This window comes from Thunnus maccoyii, chromosome 6 (genome assembly GCF_910596095.1).
Source record: "Thunnus maccoyii chromosome 6, fThuMac1.1, whole genome shotgun sequence".
NCBI lineage: Eukaryota > Metazoa > Chordata > Actinopteri > Scombriformes > Scombridae > Thunnus > Thunnus maccoyii.
This window is the reverse complement of record NC_056538.1, coordinates 24,113,481-24,136,631: the sequence shown is the minus strand read 5'-3', so window position 1 is coordinate 24,136,631 and position 23,151 is coordinate 24,113,481. Positions and strand designations below refer to the sequence as shown.

General features: G+C 38.0%; 3 protein-coding genes across 5 annotated transcripts; 1 reads left to right on the top strand and 2 right to left on the bottom strand.

The window, feature by feature from the left end:
- Positions 1-2,076: 2,076 nt before the first annotated feature.
- On the bottom strand, positions 2,077-8,280 carry proca1 (protein interacting with cyclin A1). Its single transcript, XM_042414585.1, has 4 exons — positions 7,099-8,280; positions 6,887-7,019; positions 5,661-5,795; positions 2,077-4,115 (listed from the first exon to the last, which is right to left on the bottom strand). The coding sequence occupies exons 1-4, from the start codon at positions 7,619-7,621 to the stop codon at positions 2,339-2,341; spliced, it is 2,568 nt and encodes an 855-aa protein (XP_042270519.1). The 5' UTR covers positions 7,622-8,280; the 3' UTR covers positions 2,077-2,338.
- A 4,948-nt stretch (positions 8,281-13,228) lies between these two features.
- zgc:174895 (uncharacterized protein LOC100126024 homolog) lies at positions 13,229-16,538 on the top strand. Its single transcript, XM_042415397.1, has 5 exons — positions 13,229-13,410; positions 13,593-13,686; positions 14,788-14,934; positions 15,895-15,990; positions 16,078-16,538. Exons 1-5 carry the CDS (start codon positions 13,288-13,290, stop codon positions 16,218-16,220), a joined length of 603 nt encoding a protein of 200 aa, XP_042271331.1. The 5' UTR covers positions 13,229-13,287; the 3' UTR covers positions 16,221-16,538.
- An 890-nt stretch (positions 16,539-17,428) lies between these two features.
- Positions 17,429-22,401, bottom strand: rab34a (RAB34, member RAS oncogene family a). Of its 3 annotated transcripts, none has more exons than XM_042415394.1 (13): positions 22,141-22,401; positions 21,691-21,721; positions 21,417-21,464; positions 21,119-21,235; positions 20,949-21,040; positions 20,787-20,855; positions 19,716-19,817; positions 19,560-19,624; positions 19,389-19,440; positions 19,216-19,297; positions 18,208-18,298; positions 18,011-18,118; positions 17,429-17,923 (listed from the first exon to the last, which is right to left on the bottom strand). In XM_042415394.1, exons 3-13 carry the CDS (start codon positions 21,423-21,425, stop codon positions 17,856-17,858), a joined length of 855 nt encoding a protein of 284 aa, XP_042271328.1. In that variant the 5' UTR covers positions 21,426-21,464; positions 21,691-21,721; positions 22,141-22,401; the 3' UTR covers positions 17,429-17,855. The 3 variants fall into 3 exon arrangements, with proteins under 3 accessions (XP_042271328.1, XP_042271329.1, XP_042271330.1); XM_042415395.1 differs by having other exon boundaries at positions 20,787-20,852; positions 22,141-22,400; XM_042415396.1 differs by lacking the exon at positions 21,417-21,464.
- Positions 22,402-23,151: the final 750 nt, after the last annotated feature.

Below are 23,151 nucleotides of genomic sequence, written 5' to 3'. Positions count from 1 at the left end.
AATGCTTTTGCTGGGGTTTCATGTCTGCTGTCTGAGTCCCTAACTGTACCTACCAAGACTGGCTTTCACAGCAAAACATAGTTTTGTTTCAGTGCAAAGGACTAAGACACACATGGTACTGAGTCTTTACAGTTATTGGAAATTTAAAAATAAATGAATTTAAGAATTTGTATTAATCAGTGATTACATACACAGTCTGGCCTAATTCATCTGTTTGAAAGAATGCAGCGATCAAGAGAGGCACCACACAGTCTGAATGATGGACTTTACTCTGCTCTCTACTTATTAGCTAGTTAAGCTGCTAGTTTCCCTCTGGTTGTTTCCTAGTTATCTTGGTGCAGTCATTGGGTGAGTTAATGCATCAGCATACCAATGGAGACAGATGTGGGACCACATGTGTCAAAGAGGACACATGACATTTATTATATTATTTACAACATTACTTCACTTTGTAGTCTGCATGCACAAAAATATTGCTGCACAGATTTGTGAGCTCAATGAATCAAAAATACATGTCAAAACCCCCCTAATCCTTACATATATGACTGACTGATATATGATATAACGTGAACAATTGCAAATGCATTATACTTCATGCATGGACCATGTGTGTTGGCCTCTGTAAGTGTGTTAATTATTTTCTATCCCCATATACATTTTATTTGGACAAATGTAAGTTACAAGCATAAGCTACACATATGACTAAAACTAATAGTTATTGTCAGTATGCATTTGAATTGTCAAGCACTCTTGTGAGGCAGAGTTGCATAGCTTGTGTAAGCACTCAGGCATACATTATATATTTTTAATTAGTGGGTACTCTGGTTATTTTGTCATAGTCAGCACTTGTGTTTTAAAACCCCAACCTATAATTTCAATCTGTATGCAGATGTTGCTTGTTTATGTGAGCATAAATCTGAATATATCAGAATATATTCTGAGAGGTCATACTTGCAGATGAAATGGAAAATTCCTGCCACTTTTTCTTTCCCTTGCTCTGAAAAAAGGCTTTTTCCCAGATCCAGCTGTGTTACTTGCTCTGCCATTTCAGCTTATGATTGTGTGTGAATGCCAAGCTCCTTTGCCAAGGATTTACACGAGATAATCGGAAACTATGCAGTATATCTGAAAATCTTCCCTTGACAAAGTGCTGCTTATAATTGCATACATGTCAGATATGGTGGACATCTCATTTGGATGTGTCACCCTTTCAAAACTCATTCTGATAAATTCTTCTTATGCAAGCATGTGAGGATCAGCTGACCTGGAGGATTTCAGCCTATGCGCTGGGTGTTAAAACTCCTAGTGGTGAGGGGTGAACATAATGTGCAAAGTGAGCACCTAATCTGCGTGGAGAATGACCCTGCCTTAAACCACGATGGGGGTGGCAACTATAAGGCTAAAGTCCTCAGTCCCCTTGAACAAAAGAGCACAGTGCATAAACCTGCAGCATTTTTGGCTTGGTTCCTTTGCATGCTATGTGTGGAAAAATTCAAGCTAAGCAGGTTAAGCCACTGAGTTTAAATTTTCCCCTTTTGATTAAATATTTCCAGCTGAGATAAGGAATGTGCTTTATCTAACTATGTATCCATCTATGCATGTATGTGTCTATCTATCTGCTCATAATGTCATATTTTACCTGAGTTATATACCATTTCAGATATCTACAAAGACGTTTAAAGGAATAATAGTTTTGACAGTCTTAGATCGATACCACTCTTATGTCTTAGCAAAAACTATGAAGCTACCGCCAGCAGCCGATTAGGTTGGCTTAGCTCAAACACTTGAAATTGGGAAAGTCAATGCGCCCAGCCAAGATATAGTCTTAATTAGTGTCTTAATTAGTGAGTTTTAGAGCTGCTGTTTGGTGTATCTTGTTGTGCTAAGCTAGCTGTTTCCTCATTTTCAGTATTAATGCTAAGCTAAGCTAACTGGCTGTTGGCTGTAGCTTCACATTGATCGTAGAAACATTTGAGTGATATCAGTACACTCATCTCGGCAAGTCAAACTGTTCCTTTAAAACAGGAGAACTTAACTTTTGTTTTATCTCTACATATAAATTAAAGCACTCATACATTCACAATCATTCACACATTTTATTGTAGACATGCAGAATACAATATTACAAAACATGATTCTTACATTACAATCACGTATGATTTCTGTCAATTTCTGTGATTTAAATGCTGAACCTGAAAAGATTATACTGTCAGATTTTTTTTTAATGTAGGCTAGTGTTTAACTCATCATGAAGCAAGCTTATCCAATCATCAGGAGCTAGCCTAGCCAGCTAAGTTGCCTTTTTTCAGCCTATCCTGCTATGTTTGCACCACATGGCTCATTGTTGTCTAACAGACAGCGCTGCTTTTCTTCTCTTCTTCCTGGAGAATTGCTCTTTTACTCTCTCGATAGATAGCTGAATTGGGCTCATAAAGGGAGTGGTCGAGGTGGTCATGCGGGGCTTTGAGTTTTCAGATCTCTGTAAATTGAACTCTTTAGTTGTGGTGACTTTGGATGACATGGTTGTAAATGTCATTGTTGTATGTTCAGTTTGTTTAGGGACAGAAACTCTGTCATTGAGAGCAGCAGGCGTGGCTTTCTTTCTTGGTTTTCTCTGCTGTCTGATTGTCTGCCCATGTCTTTTGGTTATGATAGAAGGGACAGCTGTTGTAAAAAGCCTCCATTCACTGTAAGTTCCTATCTCTTCTGTAAGCCTGCTACTTGGAGTAGTTGTAAGACTTTTCAGTGCTCCTCTTGTGTCTGGAGATGGGAAGATATGAAGCACATTTTCAAAGCTCTTGTGAAAAAGTGGATTTTCACTTGAAAGAGGTAAAGCTGTTTTTCTCCTTCTATTTCTCCGTCCTCTGTCCTTTGACCTTTGCCCTTTAGACGCGCTAAACGAAGGCTTCAGAGCTGTAATGTGGACAGGCATCCTCCATCCATAAATGTCCAGCCGGTGAGAAACCTGCTGCTCCATGGTGGGGACTGATGGCACGGTCGGAGCCCCGGTGAGAGGGGTCACTTTCAGATTGTCTGCAGAAGTATTTTCGTGGGCAGTGGCCACAATGGGAGAAGCTGAGCTGACTTTCCCCCTTTTTTTCCTCCCCTCCCTGTCTCCTCTCTCCTTTGACCTGTTTCTTTTGATTTTGGAGATTAGAATGGGGGTACCGGCTGTGCTTACTACAGGTCGCTTTTCAGTGTCACTCCCAAAACTTTGTTGCTCGGGCTGTGCCATTGCGGTTATGGTAATAATGGCAGGCACAGAAATGATACTTAAGTTGTCTTTTGTTTTTGTTATAGATTGGGCAATATTTGAAACAACCTCTTCAGAGCGAGGAAAAGTAATTTTCTTCCTCTTCTTTTTCTCCTTTCTTAACCATCTGTTTTCTGCTTTATGTAGAATAACAGTAGTTGTGCTTATTGGTGTAGAAAGAGTGATTTCTTCTGCTATCGGTGCATCATCATCCATCTCAACTGGCTTCTTCTGATCTGTCATAGGTGATGTAATGGAAACCTTCTCCTTATCCATCGCTGGTTCATCTTTCATGACTTCATTGGAGGGCTCCTCTTTTCCTCTGAGCTCATATTCATTGTTATCAACTCTGTTTGTGTTTATACTTGACTGGTCATGTTTGTGTGACTCACTGATGAAGTTACTAAGAGAGATGACTTCTTCTGCCTTGCTGCCAGAGGGTGAAACTGTTGCTCCTTCCTCTATTTTAACAACTGTCTCAGCTTTCTGCTTTTGCTTCCTCCCCTTTCCTTTTCGCTTTTTGGTGGCTTTCTTCTTTTGGCCTGTGTTCTTCCTCTTCTTCTTCTCAGAGCTTTCTGTCTCACCTTTGTCGGAGTCAGTGGTGGAGCTTTGAGAAGTGGAGACGGTAGCAAGCACCTTGATGAAGTCCTCAGCAGCGGTGACCACGTTTCTGAGTGAAGGCTCTTCAGGCCCTGATATTGTAGACTGTGTTGTACTCTCTGTTTTCTCTTCGTCACTTTTATTGGAATCTTTCTTCTTGGGAGGACCAACCGTCAGCTCATCGATGACATCAATACCTCCGAAGTCATACGGGACAGCCTCTTTCAGCACAGCAATGGGGAACTTCTCATATCGTTTACACCTATGAGAGAGTGGAAGAAAGGGAGGTTGTATGTAGTGATTTCAGAAATAATAATAATAATAATGTATTAAAATTATATAGTTCTTTATCTTGATACCCAAAGTGCCTCACAGTGAAGGGGGGAAACACACCTCAACCACCACCAATTTGTAGCACCCATCTGGGTGATGCCACGTCATTTTGCATGAGAACACTCACCACATATAGTTTGAGGTGGAGAGGACGGGAATCATTGAGCCAATTACACTGGGGATGTTAAGGTGGCCAGATGGAAAAAGCCAGGCTGGGAATTTTGCCAGGACACTGGAAAAAACCTACTCAGTGCTATAAGAGCTATGGGATCTTTTAAGGGGACCTATTATGCTTTTCCTTAATTTCAGTCATATATATAATGTTACAAGGTTGGATGTTCATATTAAATGTGGTCAAAGTGTCAGATAATGAGGCAAATATATGTAGAAGTGATCCCTGTGAGCAAAAAGCACCAGCTTCAGACTGATCTGGTTTCCAACGTTTTTTCTCTACTTTCACCCAAAGCCGACATCGGCTCAAGGTGGATTTCTTTATATGGTCATCTGCTCCAATCACAGTGCTCAAGCTAACTGCTCCACTCAGCTAACATTATGGCATTTTTCCATTGTTTTGAGGGTAGTGCAAATTGAAATAAGTTGTTTACCTGTTGGAGGTGTGCTGGTTGTCTGTAGCTCTTCATCAAACATCATCATCACTGTGGCTGTTTCTGCTTGTACTATTCATCCCTGCATTATTTCTCACTGATCCACTGAACAAATAGCTCCAAATATTCCCATATATTGTTGTGTCGACTGGTTTTAGCTCCGCTAATGAAGCTAATTCAGTAAGGAACACGTTTTATTTCCTGTAAATTCTTTGCAACATAAATCCCCCACTATTTAGTCATTTAAAAGCTTTTAATATAAAGCCGCAAAGCAGGAAATGTTTGGTTTTCATCAGCAGTAACTTAACACGACTCTGATACGGATGTGCCTCGGCAGGCTTCTGGAAAGCTGGCCAATCAGAACAGAGTGGGCTTATCAGGAGGGGGGGCCTAAAGGAGCTAAAATCGCCTGTTAAGTGACAGAAGCTGAACTGAGGGGCTGCATAAAGGGCCAGTATAAGATAAATAAGGAGTTTTTTAACTGTGATTCATGCAAAGCTACTCTAATGGAGTCCCAGAATAAAAATATAGAGTTGAAAATGAGCATAATAGGTCCTTTTTAATGACCAAATGAGTCAGGACCCCAGCTTAACATCTCATCCAAAGGATGGCATCTCCTACAGCACAATATCCCTGTGACTGCACCGGGGCACTGGGATTTTATTCGGACCAGAGGGAAGACTGCCCCCTACTTGCCCACCAACACCACTTCCAGCAGCAACTTAGTTTTCCCAGGAGGTTTCCCATCCAAGTACTATCCAAGCCCGCGCCTGCTTAGCTTCAGTCATTCAGCAAAACCAGGGTACATGTTGGTATGACTGCTGAAAGTAGTACAACTCAATAAGCTACTTACAAGCAAAGATACTTACACGCCATACCAGTGCCGCTCTGCACACTGTTCTTCATAAGAAAACTCAAAGCAAGGCACACCAATAACGTTGAAGAACGCCTGACCAACAACCCTGGAAGATGTGTCATTGACTTTCCTCAGACAGCTTCTCAACCTGCAGAATGTAAGAACAAAAATTCACTATTGGAAATTATTCAACTGTAAAAGGAAATGGCAAGTTTAATTAAAAGTACAGAAGTATATTTGCTGAGTTTGACTTTGTGCTATGATTCCTCTCCTGCAGATGCTCCCTGCTTTGACGATACTGTGCAGCTGAGAAGATTTTAATTCATATGTATTGACCTATAACTCATCTGCAAGGTATCAAGCTGTCATTAGTTTCCAAAATTTAGATAAGGTTATCCAAAATATTGCATGAATCCCTACACTCAGTTTGAAGCTGTCACATCATCATTGGAATAATGCTCTGATCATCCAGCTTTATTCTTTTCCTTTAGAGTCATGATCTAACCAACAGTGACACATTTAAGATGTTGGTTCTTTGTGTACTCTTTGTTAGCTCAGTTGGTCTTCCTGATATTTTACTGACATTAACCTTTTACCGTTATGACTCACACCTGCCTTCATTTTTGTCAGAAGCTTCATTTCAGACTGTTTTTCTAAAGGAATAATAATTCATTTATAATGGAGAAGTCCTTAAAAAAAGCAGTGACCTGGAGGGAAAATCTGACCAGTTACATTTGTCAAAATAACTAAACAGCTGTTTCAAGTTGACTGAATTAATTTTCACTGATTCTAGATTATGTAATTAATTCTGTTGCAAGTCTTTAAAATTATGTTCATTATGGTATTAAACCCCCTCAGGCTAATTCCTAAAAATGCTGATGCAAAATTTTACACAGCTTTTTAAGAGCCTGAAAAAACATTCATTTTTACAGTGTGGGAGGGATGGATCTTTCAAACTATAAATGGATCATTATATTTCCAGCGTTGTACTTGCTGTCACAATCCTGGCTCGAGTTCTATCATTTTCATTACACAACATTATCCAAAACACATATATTGTGCAGTTGCCTTTCCATCTCTGCATTCAACATCTTTTACTAATGAATTAAAAATTAACAAATGCCAAATTAACAGTAAATCGGGCCTATATGCAATAGCAACCACTTTTGGTCTCATACATAAAATTGAGATTTAACGCGACTTAACGTACATAAATAGGTTGTAATTTTTTTTACTCACGCCTGATCACAGTCGCAATGACAGATGGAGTGCCACTTGAAATTAGTGTGACCATAATTTGAAGAGAAGGCATGAATGACATGGGGACAGTGATCATGCGTACGGCAACAGCTGTCAGTGTCTGCAAAGTCTCCTAAAACAAAGATGTAGGCAATGATTAATAATGTAATATCTGCAACATGCTTGGTTAAACATCTAATGTCACAACCCACCTAGCTGGTTATAATTATCAGCCATGTTGCCCGCTCCACACCAAAGTGTCCCAGGATACGTAAAGCCTCTCTTGGATCTTTTTAAAACCTTGTCTTGGAGCTCAGAGCTATCACTCTCTTCCACCCTGCCGGCGCGCTCCGACCTCTTTTTAAACTCCCGGCACATCAGCTTGGCTTCATCCATGTGCGCAAAACGCGTCTCCAGATGATGCCCGGCTTTCTGCTCTTTCAGTCCCAACCTGCACTCATGCATGAAAGATTTCACCTGCATCTGGTTCACTATTACAGAGCAGTTCACCAGCATCCCGGAGGGGCTGACCACGGAGCGCACCACCTCGGCTCCGTCTGACACCTGGTACAGGAAATTCTCCCCTACGGCCGACATTTTTGCGCAAAAGGTGCCGTTGATCATGGAGAACAAGTCTTTGCTCTCCTTCTCGGCTTCCAAAGCTCGGCTGAGGAGGTCGCCCTTGACGAAGTTTCTGTCCAGGTAAGACAGAAAGACAAAAAAGACCGACCACATGATGCGGCGAGTGGCACTTTCAGCACCATGTGTCACGGAGACAGTTCCTGTCGGGTTTCCAGCCCTCTCGAGCAGCCCTCCCACTTTTAAGGCGAAGCTGAAGTCGTGCGATTATTAATAAGATAAATGGCAACGCTGGGAGGAGTCAGCCGAATTAACCTCTTTAGATTTCCAGCCTGGTTTGAGTATATCTATCTATTACGCGGCTGCTGAGCGTTGATTCATACTGAGATTACCTCAGTGAATAAAAACCTGCAGGAGTCGAGCAGAGGGTTAATATGTGGGTGTGTAGCTCATGAACCTCCAGCACCTTTCATTGCAGAGAGAGATGATGACCGCAAGTTACCTCCCAGCCCCCTCGGCTAAACCCCCCAGAAAGTGGAGATTTACTTTGGGAACACGCATGGAGGAGGTTCTAGTTTGCCCCGCTTTCCATGGTAACAGGCATGGGGTGATTGTGCCAACCCAGGAGATTGGACATCTTTCAATTGCCACAAAACAGGCACTGAATTGGTGATGACCTAAATCACAACGTAGGGACAAAACTCTTTCATTGTGGAATGTGGAGAAACTTTGGCTCTGTGGCACGCAACCATAGAGAGTGAAGGACCTCAGCAGCTCAGAGTCTGAAGCTGAACTGATGGTTGAAAACTCATTCAAATAAATGACCGGTATGGCACTCAGGTATCCTGAGTAGTTACCATGAGCTACATATACCGAGTTGGTCCACTTAAGAGCTTCAAGTTGCTTTTAGGTGATGTTGCTATTATTGTTATTATTTCATTTTTTGGTGTGTATTATTAAAAATATATGCTTGAATTGGATCTATTTTCATCATGTTAAAATGTGATAAACTATCTTAACTCCTCTGTATCACATTCATCAAATAATGTCTCAGTGAAAAATCTCCACTTAGGATTTTTTCCCATCATGTGGAGAAAATTATATATGCATGTTTAAAAGAAGTATGACCTGAATTGATATTCTTCCTATTTAGCTACTGAAGTTGTCAAATTCAAAACTATTCAGGAGGAAAATACAGTATGTGAGCTGTGTGATTTGGGCGAAGTGAAGTTAGTCCTATGTCCGTCTGTATTTTACATAATATGATTATTTAAGAGTGTCAAAGGTCCATGAATTAGCTCAACAAAGCCCTGAAATATTCAGGTGCACAGATGGTCAAAAATTGAATGGTTGTTACATTTTGATGTGTTGAATTGTGCCAATTTTATCTCAAAAGCATGGAAAAGAGGGCAAGATTTAGTTATTGTGATTTCTTCAGTATTTTATAGTACATGTTTTATAAGGGATTCACGAATTTTGCTGTGGACAAGTAGGTCTAATTAATGATTATGAAAGGTATTCAAATAATATTTCTTTATTTATGGACTTTTTATACATTGCTGCACTGAATACCATTGCACATCCTTTACAGCAGCCCAGTGAGGAAACCTGTTTCATGCATGAAAGTATTGTATATTGTATAATAATTGTATATGTGGGTTTACATGTGAAATATTTGGACAAATTCACACAAAAATCACATTATAATTTAGAGAATGATGCACTTCAGAGTCCTCTGCGTCTCTTAACAAATGACCATTCCCAAAGAAAACCCTCTTGTCAGATTGGGCTTCTAATCAGCCCAGTGTTTTGTCACATGGTTGGTCTTACAGAGCTCTAGAGGCGGAGATCCAGCCAACTCAAGGCACTGAAATCGGATTGTTGGAAGGCGGAGAGAAATGATGTAAAATCACCAGAGGCAACATTCGACCAAATCTTGAGTGAGAGAAAAAAAAAAAAAGTTTCTCATTAATTAAAGTGATCTCTACAGGAGGGGATTTGGGGCAGAATGAGGTTAATACTCCTGCTGTTGACCGGGAAAGATTTGGAGTCCATGTGGAGTCAACTAACAACACACAGTGAAACAGAAAGGTGACACTTGATGAAATATGTATTGTACTGATTCCTGCTGGGTAAGACTCATTTTATTTGCTCTCCTCTGTAAGACAACTGCAGAACAGCACCCCCTGGAGGTGATGAGGAGTCAGACAGTCTCTATGTGAGTTCACTGCAGCATCCTGGCCTGCTTACAAAGTGCATAAATGAAAAATGAAGTTGGTGTGGAGACACTTTTTCAATATGTGTGCTGTATGAAGTGTCCTGCATGTGGGTATACTGAATATAAAGTCAAACACTGACTTTTGTATAAAATAAATGCACAATATTGCTTAATCGTCTAGTTTAATTCATTTTTCATTTTTCTACTCCACTTCTATTTCCTTTTTTTTGCTGCATTTAGCTGTATTAAAATCGATTTCTGATTTAAAATGTATTTAATTGATTTTATTTCCCTTTTTATTGTGTTGTTCTAATGCATTCCTTATTCATATGTAAAGCACTTTGGATTTGCCTCTGTGTTTGAAATACACCAGAATTAAACTTAAACAGAGTGTTAAATGTAAAATGGGGGGTCTTAGGAGTGCATCAAATTGTCCAAATCATAAAAACTCAAATTTAAAAATGTTTATGCCTGGTGGTATTTAGCCATGCAGATAATTTTGATTTTATTTGTTCGGGTTTTAAAATATCTGTGTCTGACATTTCTACTGCCTGCCACCCCAATAAAATGAAAGGGAACTGTTTTTGATTTGTGGTGCTCAGCAGCAACTCATCGTAGTGGAAACAACATCCTCAATGTGAACAGCTTTTCAAATTCTATGCTTTAAAGTGAGACTGTAACACAATCTTCCTTTTACAAATAAAAGTAAAATTCATAAGCAGTAAAACAAAACTTTGCTTGATTCATTACACCCTTGATTTTTCTTGCCACAGCCTCACTTGGTCTGGTACGACCAGTAACTTATCGTTAGCAAATTTCAAGGCCCTAGCTGTATTGACATTTCTGCATCAGTTTGCTGACTTTATGATTCCTCTCTACTACTGTTACACTACATTTAAGCTAATTCAGGTCTGCTAATGATCACAGATTTAAAGCAAATGACACAAGCATGTTGAGATATGAAAGGAAATTAAGTGTGCAATGATCCTGTAATTGCCACTTATGACCACAGAGGGCGCTGTTAAGCAAAAATAACATAGTCTTGCTTTAATTCTTTGAGCAGAACCAACTTAAATCCTCAGTATATCATATAAATAAAACATTCTGCATGAGAAAGTCAGAGGAATTTAATTTGATGTTAACATCTGATAATATTTATTAGCTTGTAATCCTTGTAATGGGCGAAAGTAAGAAAGCAAGGTAACATTCTGGTGTAACATTTAAGTTCATTAGGTTCATGACAAAGTGAAAACTGTGGGAAAGCACAGTAACTGTTGGCAGAAAGGTGAACACTGCGTCTTGAGCTCAGCTTGAGTTCTGTTGCATAAAACTAGGATGAAATTTCAGATATCAGTTTGTTAAATAACTGTAATAAGTCATTCAGGTGAGAAATATACTGTGAATACAGTCAGCTCCATGTTGACATCATGGATTTTGTTGCTCCAGCAGTGAACATGATTACAACACGAGCTTATTCAGACACTGATCCTCCGGTGAATCTAAACACCTGAAGGTAAAAGCTTGAAGACAGTAACTCGGAGAAGAATAACAACCTGAGGCATGCATGAAAAAATACTAGTCACAGTTCATTCAGTCCAGTGTAACTATAACTATTATTACGTAAAACTAAAATGTACAGTATCACCAAAGTCAAAGTTCATTAGGATTTGATTTTGGTGCACAACAATATGTGCACAAACTGCATAGATGCAACTAAAAAACAAGTGACACATTCTTGAACTTTTATCACCTGAGTGTGTTCAACATTAGAGAGAATGACCATCTGCTGTTTTAGTCACAATGTTTAATATGTTGAAAGCCAACAGATTGCTTTGTGATGACACCTGCTTGTTCAATGCCAGAACCAGGTCATGTTATATGAAAGCTGTGTCTAAATTTGACACTCTACCCAAAAATATCTCTTATGAGTATGCAACATTGATCCCACGTAAGCTTGAAAAGGTGGCTGTCATTTAAAGGACAGGTTCACAATGGTTCAAGTCTGTTTTAAAACAACAGTCAGGTGCCCAAATAAACACTGACTCATGTTTTTCTTCTGTAATCATTCCTCCTGTTCATACCGACCATTAGAAGATCCCTTCATAATACACGTACAATGTACATGATGGGGGCCAAAATCGACAAGCCTCCTTCCATTCAAAAATGTATTTAAAAGTTAACCTGAAGCTAATATGAAACTTCAGTTGTCCGAATTAATCAGATCAAGTTAATAAAGACTAATTAACGTTAGTCTTTATAATGCCAAATTCTCTCTTTTTACCATGATCCTTCCACTGCAGCTGAACAGGAAATATTGTCCATCGAGACACTAAAAGACTGTAACTGTGGCATTTATCCACTTTATTTGACTAACTCAGATGGCTGAAGCCTCATATTAGGTTCAGATAAACTTTTAAATACATTTTTTCTCAAAACGATGACTGCGGATTTTGTTCATTTGGGAACCTGACTATTGTTTTAAGACAGACTTGAAAAACTGTGAATCCGTCCTTTAAACATCATTCCTGTAACAGCAAACATCTGGTAAAAACACAAATTTAATACAATGCATTATCAAAAAATAAAAATAATGCAGTTGAAGTGATTATCGAAACTTCCATGCAAAATGCCATCATGTCATTTAGCTGATGATCAGTTGAAATGTCCTCTTGCAGTCTCAGTTAAAGGACAATTCTGTTGTGTTTTTTGCCCTTTTATTCCAAATTGCTATTTATTTTCTTATTTTCTATCACTAGCTTTTTCCAGATTTGTCAGCAAGATCAAGATGTATTATTTCTTTAATACTAGTATTCATAACCATAATATATTTGATTTCATGTTAGCCATGGACACTTTATATACAAAGTGTCAAAGTATTTGGTTTTGTTAAAATCACAACAGTGTGAAAACATATTATATAAATGAGTCATTTATTTATTATCTACCTATATGATGGTTTAAATATTGTTTCAAAGAATTCTCTACACTACCAGGAATATGATTCTGGTGGAGAAATATTAAACCTCTTCCTTTTATTTTAATCTAACTTATTGTTTGGCTTAAAAACAGACACATTTAAAGATACAGACTCTGAAAACTATCAGAATAAGCCTGAAAAACACCATGTGTAAATTGTCTGTAATTGAAGAATGTACTCCCGCTTGGTTGTTAAAATCCTCAAAGACTCAGGAACATATATCATGTCTGCCTTCAAGTTACTTCTTATGCAATGTGGAGTATTTCATTCAGTCTGCATTATCACATAAAATAATGCCAGAATACAACATAATAAAAGATGACATGATGTTTATTGATTTGTTACATAACTCCTCTAAGTTTATTTTTTATGCATTTAAAGAATACTGCATGCCTTAGAAAATAGTCAGCAGTTATGTCAGTGACTGATCATCAAATGATTATCTGACTAGATTTTGAATTAAAAATCCTGCAGCAACTGCAGGGAGCATAAGTGACATAGTCCAGTGTTATTAAAAGCCCCCTCCCACCCACCATTCACCCCACTGGAACCCGATATGGGAGACATTCACAGTCCAGTTCATTCTCCCCAGTTTCTTCGTCGAACAGCTCAGAATTATTTTTTCAAATGGATGCGTTGTCCATTCCTGCAGACAGACATAAAGGATGGTACCTTTCTCTAATGGCACCCAACACTAAGGGACCGACATTTGCCTGGCTGGACCCGTCAAGACTTTACTGCAACTCCCAGGTACAATTTGTGGAATGACACTGCTACTGTACCAGGCTGTTGAAGTGTTGATACTGTTTCTGCTGTCTTCCTTAACACAGCAACTTATTTTTTACTGCAAAAATATACACACTGTGTGTGTCATTCACAAGCACACTTTGTAATTTGCACATTCACTGTTGTACTCTTTGCTCTTGATTCAGGCTATTTCAGACTGTGTCAAAGACCTGCTCAGTCCATTCCACAATGACACTATTGACCTTGTTGCCGGGATAGATGCAATGGGATTCATTCTAGGTAAAAAGAAATAAACCAAATAAATTTAACCCTCATTGTGTTGCAGGTGACTTTGACCCATTTCTGCTTCCATGTTTTGCTTTTGTCTGAAATACTGTTTTCCTTCTGTTTAACTCCCTGAACTCCAGTGACTTTCCCTCATTTAGGAAAATTTAAGCGTTAAATCTGGACACACTGACGTGTTGTGGAAAGTCTGTGCCAAATTTGTATACAATAATGATGTCGGTCAATTTGACCCAGATGCTTTCATGACAGATTTAATTGTGTTGGTTGGTTAAAAAAAAGTGATGTAAAACTTGTATTCAATTTATGATTTATCTCTTCTCTGGATCATCAAATCAGGTTGCTTGGCACTGAGGTTGTTGAGATTTGGGAGGTGTGTGTATCGGCTCCACCCTTCTCTGTGCAGCATAAATGTTTACATGTATATGTATATATATATATATATATATATATATTTACATGTTACAACACAAGCATAATTGCATGATCTGCCTCTCTCAACAACACAGTAAAAAATCAGTCACAATAAAATAAGTGAGGGGATTATATTGACAAAAATAATGAAATCTTATCTTCAGTGAGTGTAACTGGACTTACAAAGTATAAGAAAATAAGGGAGTATTTAGGGAAAGTGAAGATCCCTGAGAAAGGACATTTTTATTAATAGTTGTTCTTAATGAATTCTTTGAGGAACCATAACAAAATTTTACATATTGAACTGATAATTTGTGAGTGTATTTAAACAGAGCAGGTCACTTTGACCCATGACATACAGTAATGGGTGTAATTTTTTACATAATCAGAGGGTTAAGAAGGAAAATAAATAGTAAGTTAAGAGCACTATTTGTTGGACACATGGTGTGTCACGCTAATTTTATTTTACTGGCCAGCTACCCTACTTGACATGTCAGGAAACCTGACCCACTGCCACAGATACTAAATTTAGATATTTGTGTCTCACTGCTCTAAACAGACACCGCCTTGTGGCTCAATGTGTGAAAGCATTACTCGTCCAGTTTAAACTGGAGATTTGCCATATGAGGGTCTTTTGCTTATCATTCTGTCCATGTAGATGAATGTTTTCAATCTATTTTTTAGGGGCGTCTGTTGCCACCACCCTCGGAAAAGGTTTTCTGGCAATCCGCAAAGCAGGACACCTGTGTGTCGCAACCCAAAACCAAAACTACACAGACTACACAGGCAGAGAAAAGACTATGGAAGTAAGACTGGATGTGCTAAAACCAGGTTAGTGTTTACTTCTTACCCTTTAACCATGTTACATACTCCTCTTGAGAAGACGATTGTTTACTCAGCTGAGTGAAAGCTGACCTAACTAAGATATGAATAAGTTTAGACTGGTGTTATCTGTATTTATTTATTTTTGTTTATTGTTTATTATTTACTTTTAGTTGAATAATTTCCATGAAAAACGTAATAGGTTTAGTTATTCCCAGAGACTCTTTCTTGCAGGGAAAGCCAGAGGAAGATCATCTGAAACTGAAACAGTTTTTAGCTTGGTGAGCATAGGAAAACCAGCAATGCACTTCTACTGTATATTTGTATAGAAAGATTAAAATAATAAACACAATTTAAATTGAAGGCTGGAGAACGACTTGACAAGATTATAAAAGATTTTTTAATATACATATATATATATATATATATGTATATACCCAATATATCCGTCTAACCCTGAACAATACATGACCAGAGTTAAACCACAGGTTTCCTTTTACATCTATTCCCTGTGACACAGCACTCCCCAGTGTTGCTTGAAGCAAATTACAGCTGAATCAGTTCAACAATGACTAAAGATCCAGTAGAGATTCAGTCTTTTTGAGGTATTATCTTTGACGGCATATCAGATATTATGAAAGACAACTCTTTTAATCAGCTTTAATACACCAAAGATTATCTTAGTCCAGTCTGTCTGGAGGAATAAGGAAGTACCTAAGATGTTCAGGTCTGCTTAGTTCAATGGAAGCTGATCGAAATGTTTGAACGTATGTGGTATCCACTGATTCAATATTTGCATTTTTCCTTTTTAAAAAAATTTTATTGAATTTTTTTCCTTTTTGAACCTTTTCTAAATTCTGTTTATAATTCTTTATAATACTTGACTTTGTTTTCCATATGAACACTTCTAATAAGAATTATTTAACAACCAGTAGATATAAGTAGATGACATGACTTTCCGTGCTGCAGGTCTGAGGGTGCTGTTAGTGGACCAATGGATAGAGACTGGAGGCACAATGAAGGCCGCCATCCAGCTGGTGGAGAGGCTGGGCGCCACCGTTGCAGGTAAGTCAAAATGTTTGTGAATTAAAACGTCTTAAGTCTGTGAAACTCCACATTTTAAAGTAAATATCATAACTTCATCTCCTGCAGGTGTAGCAGCTGTGGCCATCGAGAACACTGAAGGGGGGAAGTGGATTAAGGAAAACTACAAATTCTCTCACTGCATCCCTGAAGAGCTCCAGAGCCAAATTGATAGGAAGCATCTCGATTCCTTCAAAAGCTTCAACATCTGAACCAGGAAACATTATTAAAGTTCAGGAAAGGAGAAAGGTGATATTTTCTAAGACTGAGATGATCAAGACATACTTTTACCTGCATAATGATGTTGCATTTAACAACTACAGTGAGATCCCTGTTTAATAAGATTCTTTTTTGAAATAAAATAAGCATTACTTTGATTTTAACTAAATAACCGCTCGCCTCGATTACTGCGATTCCCTTTTCACCTGCCTTATTGCCCTGGCACGTCTTCAGCTTGTACAAAATGCAGCAGCTAGGCTATTAACAAGGACTGACTGTAGATCTCACATCACTCATATTTTAGCCTCACTGCATTGTGAAGTTCAGGATCGATTTTAAGATTCTTTTAATCACTTATAAGGCCCTACACAGTTTAGCTCCAGTCTACATTTCCAAGCTACTAAACCTTTACGCTACCGGGCCGACATTGTTCCAAGGTGCCCAGGCTTTGGAACAATGTCCCTCCTCCATTAGATCAGGTGGATCTGTTAACTGTTTTAAACATTTTAAAACCCACTTTTTTAGAGTGTCCTTTCTATAACATTTGATAACTTCAAGGGTATGCTCTGGATAGTGACTGATTGCTGTATGCTTTCTGTGTTCGTCTGTATGTATTCTTGAATGTTCTCTTTTTCTTTCTGTGTCGATGTTGATGTAAAGCACTTTGTAACCTGCATTAAAAAAGGCACTATATAAATAAAGTTTTACTAACTTACTTACTTAAACCTTCCTTTAAATGTACTTTATTTCCATAACAGTTGAATGACATTTTCTTTCCTTTTATACTATTTTTTATTAGATGTAAAGCATACTAGGATGAGGAAATATGAATGTACACTGTTTAAGTTTTTAAATATAAAAAATTATCCAAATTCAGTCATTGATATGATTGTAAACTAAAAGCAAAAAGTACCTATGAAGCATACACTGTAGATAAAAGGCTGCATTTACATTACAACAATGGTTCTCAACCTGGGGGTCAGGACCCCTACAAGTAGTCACAAGATGAATCTGAGGGATCACAAGATTATTAATAAGATTGGAAAGCAGAAAATAAACATATTTCTGCTACAAAAAAATGACATTAATTTTTCATACTTTCTTCTAATCTTGTTTCTAGTCATGCAAAAGAGACGATGTACCAAATAAAAACAGTCCATTAAGGTAAACCAGAGTATAAAATCTTGATTGTAAAACAAACTGAAGCAGCGAAACTGAATATTTAATTCAAGCACTAAGTAAAATAAGCATCCACACATCCCCTACATACATCATGTTAAAATCATCCACAGTCATTCTTTGGCATGCAGGGCGGCAGTCAGTACTGGAAAGGTCATTTTTGTGTAATTGCTGTGTCACTCTGTAACTCCACACAAGTTAAACTGAGCAACACCGCAAGAATCCACATCCCACTGAGGAAAAATCTTTCTAGGGCAGGAAAAACTGAATTCAAACATGTCCGGAAGTTAAGACTCCAGTGTCCCTCCTCCTCCTCCTCCTCCTCCTCCTCATCCTGCTTTAACCACAGAATCACTCCCATGTGCTGGAGAGCAGCCACAGTCATTTTTCCACAGAGAAAAAATCCTTACTTTCAGTCCGTACCTTTGACTTTATAAACTCTCTCATCCTTAGTGACAGCAGTTGGGCTGCTTCTTCTTTGATGTAGAGTACAGATTGCTTGAGGTGCTGTTAATTCCTGAAAACACAGCAGCCAGGGGTGTTAAACTCTGACGCCACATGTGATGGTTTTCATGATTACAGAGAAAATTGTTTGGATACTTACTGACTACGTCTCCGATTTGCCTCGTTCCACTTTTCTCCAGCTCGGCAAGAACATTGGTCTCAAATGCCAATGATGCAACCCGGAAGAAAAACTCTCTCACGTTTTCGCCTACAGCACCAGAGAGATACAGATCAATGAGTTAACAGTGGGGTTAGTGGCATTGATCCGTTTTTCTGTATTTAAATCCCAACACTCACCTGTCAGTGACGACACTGCCCAATACTCTGCGCTTATCTCCTTCGCTATTTTGAGGGCATCTTGTTCGATCTGAGAGTACTGAGCAGGAGACTGTAAGAGAAATAAGTGGAGACCAAAATGACAATGTGGACCCAAATCAAACTCCAACACAAGAAATTTAAGCCTCTTAATGCAACGTAATGTGTTACTGTACTTAAGAGCTGAAACAATTAGTTAATTGCTAAGACAGAAAATAAATCTGCAATAAGTATGGTGATTGAAAATTGTTACAGTTGTTTAAGAAAAAAAAAGGAAAACATTCTTTGGTTCCAGCATCTCACATGTGATGATTTGCTGCTTTTCTGTGTTTTATATTAATTTAAAATTAATCTCTTTGGTTTTTTGACATTTAAGGACGTCGCTTTGGACTTTCACAACTTGCAAAAGGCATTTTTGTACTACTTTTGTGACATTTTATAGACTATAGAATAAATAACCAACAGATAAATTGACGATGGAAAGAATTGTACTGGAATATTTTACTAATTACAAGGAAATTACTTAACTGAAAGAGTAGCAGTCTGTTTCATATCTCATAATCTTCTCTTAGATATTAACATACTGCTCATTTTCAGACTGTCTTGGTAATTTGTTGTACTCTTTACCAAAAGCCACAGCAAGACAAAATCATAATACTAGATCTTAGAGTACTTGTTACGATCTCTACAAAAATTACAATGAGAATCGTTAACAAACAGTCTTCTTGAGATACAAAAAGAACTCAAGTAAAGGCAATGAAAAAGTCAGCTTCTTGCTTTCCACTACTGCTACATTACAGTTTGTAAGGTCTTCACCCCTGTATCTCAAAGGCTTTGGGGTCTAATGAGGGAGGGGAAACTACATTCCTGAGGTTTGAGCTAGTACACCAACTCTTTGTGCTGCGGGCATCAATCCAAACACTTCACATTTGACTTTGGCTCCAATAAAAAGGCAAAGGCATGTCCACCTCAAACACTTTAAAGACATACACTCAGGTCTTTCTTTGTGCCCACGAGGAACAGCTGAACAGCGGTGGGGTCGTTTTCTTTCAAGGCGTCTTCGAGCCACTGCCTGAGGACGGACAAAGACAACTTTAAGTCCTCCAACTGGGACAAAAAAAACTAAAGAGTGCAAACAAAACCCTCATGATAAATAAGCTTACCTCGTATGTCCCAGAGAGGCAACATCATTTACGTCAAAGACGATAATCACGACTGGAAGAAAAGAAAACTTCACATCAACCACTTTAACTGTTTTAAAAGGTGTATTTTTCCCTCCTGTGGCACTTTGTTAATGAATTTGTGCATGGAGGGAGAGATCTTAAACACTTTACCCTGTGCTCCTCTGTAGTATGTAGAAGCGATGCACTTGAACCTCTCTTGACCTGCAGTGTCCCACCTGTAACGCAGGTGAGACCGACCGCTGAGTAACAGTGCATCACATTCAGTTTACTGACTCTGACGTACAATAAAGAAGAAATGAGACTCACAGCTGCAGACTGAAGGGAACACCCAGCACCTCAAACCGCTCCATCTCAAAGTCAACACCGATCGTCGCTTTGTAGTTCTTGTCAAAAGCATCCTTGCAAAATCTGAAAACAAAAAGGACATCCAGGTAACAGGCAGGTACTATTTATACCACAGCAGCCACTAATGTATCTGATCTACTTCATTACCTCCATATTATTAATACTATTTGTTTGTTATTAGGATATCTCAAAAATCAATCAAAAAGATTTCAGCAAAACATAAGACCATAGATAAGGAAAAAAAAGTGATTTGTCTTTGGTTTTAATGTGAAATCATATGTGGAGCTAGACATTTTTTAAAGGGTCAGTCCAAATTTTAAAAAACAACAACAAATTGAATCGATTTCTTTGGTTGTAAAGTAGTTCTAATGAAAACTGTGGACGGTGTGTCATGTAGTTTATTGAGAGTGACATGGACTCTGTTTCTGGAAACAGATGTTGCTGTTCTGAATATTTCAACATAATTTTTTAACTGTGTAACACCCTCCCTTTGCCTCACAGAGCAGCAAACTCCTTTCGTTTTTTTAAACAGAGAGAAAATCATCTTTTTAATTTGGGGTAACTTTATTGACTTTACTGGTATCATTTGTAATGTTTTACCATATTATGATCAAACTATTTTACGTCTTGTTTGTTTTCATTTTAGTTTTTGGCCAAATAAAGTTATTATTATTAATGATAATATAAGCAGCACAAATATAATTCACCACAAGTGTAGTGTACTGGGATGGAGACAGAAATATCAGAGAGTGATGTCTCAAATGAAAACCTTTCTGCATGGCTAAATACCAAAAAATGTGTTTCTTTGTACTTTGGGAGGACAGGCCCTTCAAAGGAGTTTTTGTAACTTTTCACAATGTATTAGTTTATCTGAATGAAAAAACACTTGGTACCTTTCACTGCCATCACTATTTGATGCAAGATTGTAGAAAAAAAAGATTATCATGCTGGTAGCAGCATTATCTGAGTGTTTCCTATGTCAAGTTATCCATTTCCCAGAAGTGTAAGTTAAGTGAGAATTTTTGAGCTTACCTATTAATCAGACAGGTTTTCCCCACAGCCAGGTCACCCACCACAATGACCTTGGAGATTTTAAATCTGCTGAGAAGAATAAAAGAAGGAGCGACAAGTAAATAAGTGCTACAAAACACCACATACGGTAATTCTCGTCTGTCCTCTGGTTTCTGTGCTCACCCCACTGTGCCGGTCCGCTGCTCCTGACACGCAGTCTTCACTTTATTGTTGAAATCCTCCTTAGTGTGGAGAGCTGCATCTTTCCTGAAATACTACAAGAGAAGAAGTCAGACTTTGTGAGGCAGTGCAGAGTTTTACAGACCGCGAGGCTTTTATAATGAATGTTTTACCTGAGGGAGCTGAGCGATGATTCGGTCCTTTCGAACAGGAGGAAGGACGCTCATGGCTGAAACTCGGACTGACATCAAGTCTCCAAGTAAATGTTTATCAGAGGGACATGTGGTGTGCTGACCAGAGAGAGAATTATATTAGCTTGTTGATTCGTTATATTTAGAGTGTAGTTTTTATAATCATTTTTTATAATAAATGAATCATTTTAGTGCCAATAATTCAGGGCTTTTACTGCTCAAATGAGAATATTTGCTGTTTTTCTTACTTCTCTATGATAGCAAACTTAATATTTGTCACCTTGGACATGTGAGGACTTGTGAAGGGCTGTTTTCCTGTTTTCTGACACTTTATAGTCCAAGATGAGTAATCAGCAGATGAATACATAATGGAAACAATTAGTTGCAGCCTGCTTTCTCATACATAGCACTAATGATGTAACCCTAAGACCATTTTTAAGAAACAAACCAGAAGCATATTTGACACAAGTGTAACTTAAAGTTCGGGTAGAGTTCATGTTCTCTAGCCAGAATACAATATAGACTCCAAAATGAACTTCAACTTGCATACACACCTTCCTCCTGTCTGTCACTGTGTGCAGCTCCCTGGGAAAAAAGGACACAGGGGCAGAAAAAAAACCAAGTCACACAAAACTGTACTGAGAGAAAACGTTTGTCATCCATTGTGTAGCTACAGAGCTTCATGCAGAGCCAGACCAGACAACTATAATCAGTTGATCCCCTTAATGTAGATCTGCTTTAATCCTATTGTTCATCAAAGCTGCTGGTAAAAAAGAAGAAGAAGCCTAATTTACTAGATTTGGTTTGTTCCAACATACATGAAACAAAACAGCTTTTAAACTCCGTTTTAGATCCTTTAACTGCAGTTAATGTGTTTTCTTACATCGGTAAAGTCACACGTTAAGAAAAACCACAGTGAAATACACATGTATGACCACATTTAACTTTTTAAAAACAGCGTGTTGAAGCAAAAAAAAAAAATCTGTGGGGATGTTACAGGATACCTTTAACGAGGCAGGATGGTCCGTTCAAGTTTTCTTCTCCTCCTCTTTCTCTCTTTCTTGTGTATCGGGCTCGTTTTCTTCCAAAAAAGATATGTCTCTTACTATAATGTAAACCAGCTGAGTTTCACTGTTAACTTGTGAAGCGCTGAGTTTATGCTGAACGGAGCTGAAGTCGATCCACGGAAGTTGAAGGGGGGAGAAGCAGCCAGGCTGGACCGCTGCTGCTGATCCTCTCTGCTCGCTCCCTGCTGGAGGAAATGAGGAAGGGAAGAAAACACTGGCAGCATATTAAACTCAGTGGAAACTCAGTATGAAGTCAACCCTGTTCATATTAAAATATACAACAAAAAATATATACATCTGAAAATGCAAAAAAAAAAACCTCAAATCATCGTTAAGGACCATTCATTATTTCTTTCTGGTTGTATTTTTTATTTATTTATTCTTATATTCTTACGTCATTTGCATTTATGCTTATTTACTTTTTTTTAAGCAAAAGAGTAAAGATAAAACTATGGGTTAGAAATGAGTTCATGATCGGAAAAAATATCACTAAATCCTCTGCAAAAAAAAAAAAAAAAAAAGACTCGTTTCCTGTTCTTCAGTTCAATATGTTACCTGTAGAGGGCGCCATAAGCCTGTTCTCACTACACTATTTGGTCTGTATGATAGACATACAGTAAAACAACGAAATATTTTATAATACTAACAATATAATAAACAATTACAGTTACATTACTAGTATTACTACTACTGAATTAATTAAGTGTTTCGGCTACGTTAGAAAATAGTTTTTAAAAAGCACTATAATTTATAACACAAACAAAAAAAAACTATTCAGAAAAGCATCAAATCCTCAAATTTGAGAAGCTGGAATCAGCAAATATATATATTTATTTTATATATATATATATATATATATATATATATATATTGCTATTTTGGTAAAATGACTGAAATTATTTATTGTTTATCACAATAGTTGCAGATTAACTTTCTGTCGATCAACTA

Bases quoted from the DNA above. Each gene is read 5' to 3' on its own strand.
- proca1 (XM_042414585.1), bottom strand. From the start codon at position 7,621: ATGTGGTCGGTCTTTTTTGTCTTTCTGTCTTACCTGGACAGAAACTTC. The intron at 7,020-7,098 runs GTGGGTTGTGAC...TCTTTGTTTTAG, and splicing joins TGATAATTATAACCAGCTAG to GAGACTTTGCAGACACTGAC. The intron at 5,796-6,886 runs GTGAGTAAAAAA...TACATTCTGCAG, and splicing joins CATTGCGACTGTGATCAGGC to GTTGAGAAGCTGTCTGAGGA.
- zgc:174895 (XM_042415397.1), top strand. From the start codon at position 13,288: ATGGATGCGTTGTCCATTCCTGCAGACAGACATAAAGGATGGTACCTT. The intron at 13,411-13,592 runs GTACAATTTGTG...CTCTTGATTCAG, and splicing joins GACTTTACTGCAACTCCCAG to GCTATTTCAGACTGTGTCAA. The intron at 14,935-15,894 runs GTTAGTGTTTAC...TCCGTGCTGCAG, and splicing joins ACTGGATGTGCTAAAACCAG to GTCTGAGGGTGCTGTTAGTG.
- rab34a (XM_042415394.1), bottom strand. The intron at 21,041-21,118 runs GTAAAACATTCA...CTTCTCTTGTAG, and splicing joins TCATCGCTCAGCTCCCTCAG to TATTTCAGGAAAGATGCAGC. The intron at 19,625-19,715 runs GTGAGTCTCATT...CCTGCGTTACAG, and splicing joins GTTCCCTTCAGTCTGCAGCT to GTGGGACACTGCAGGTCAAG.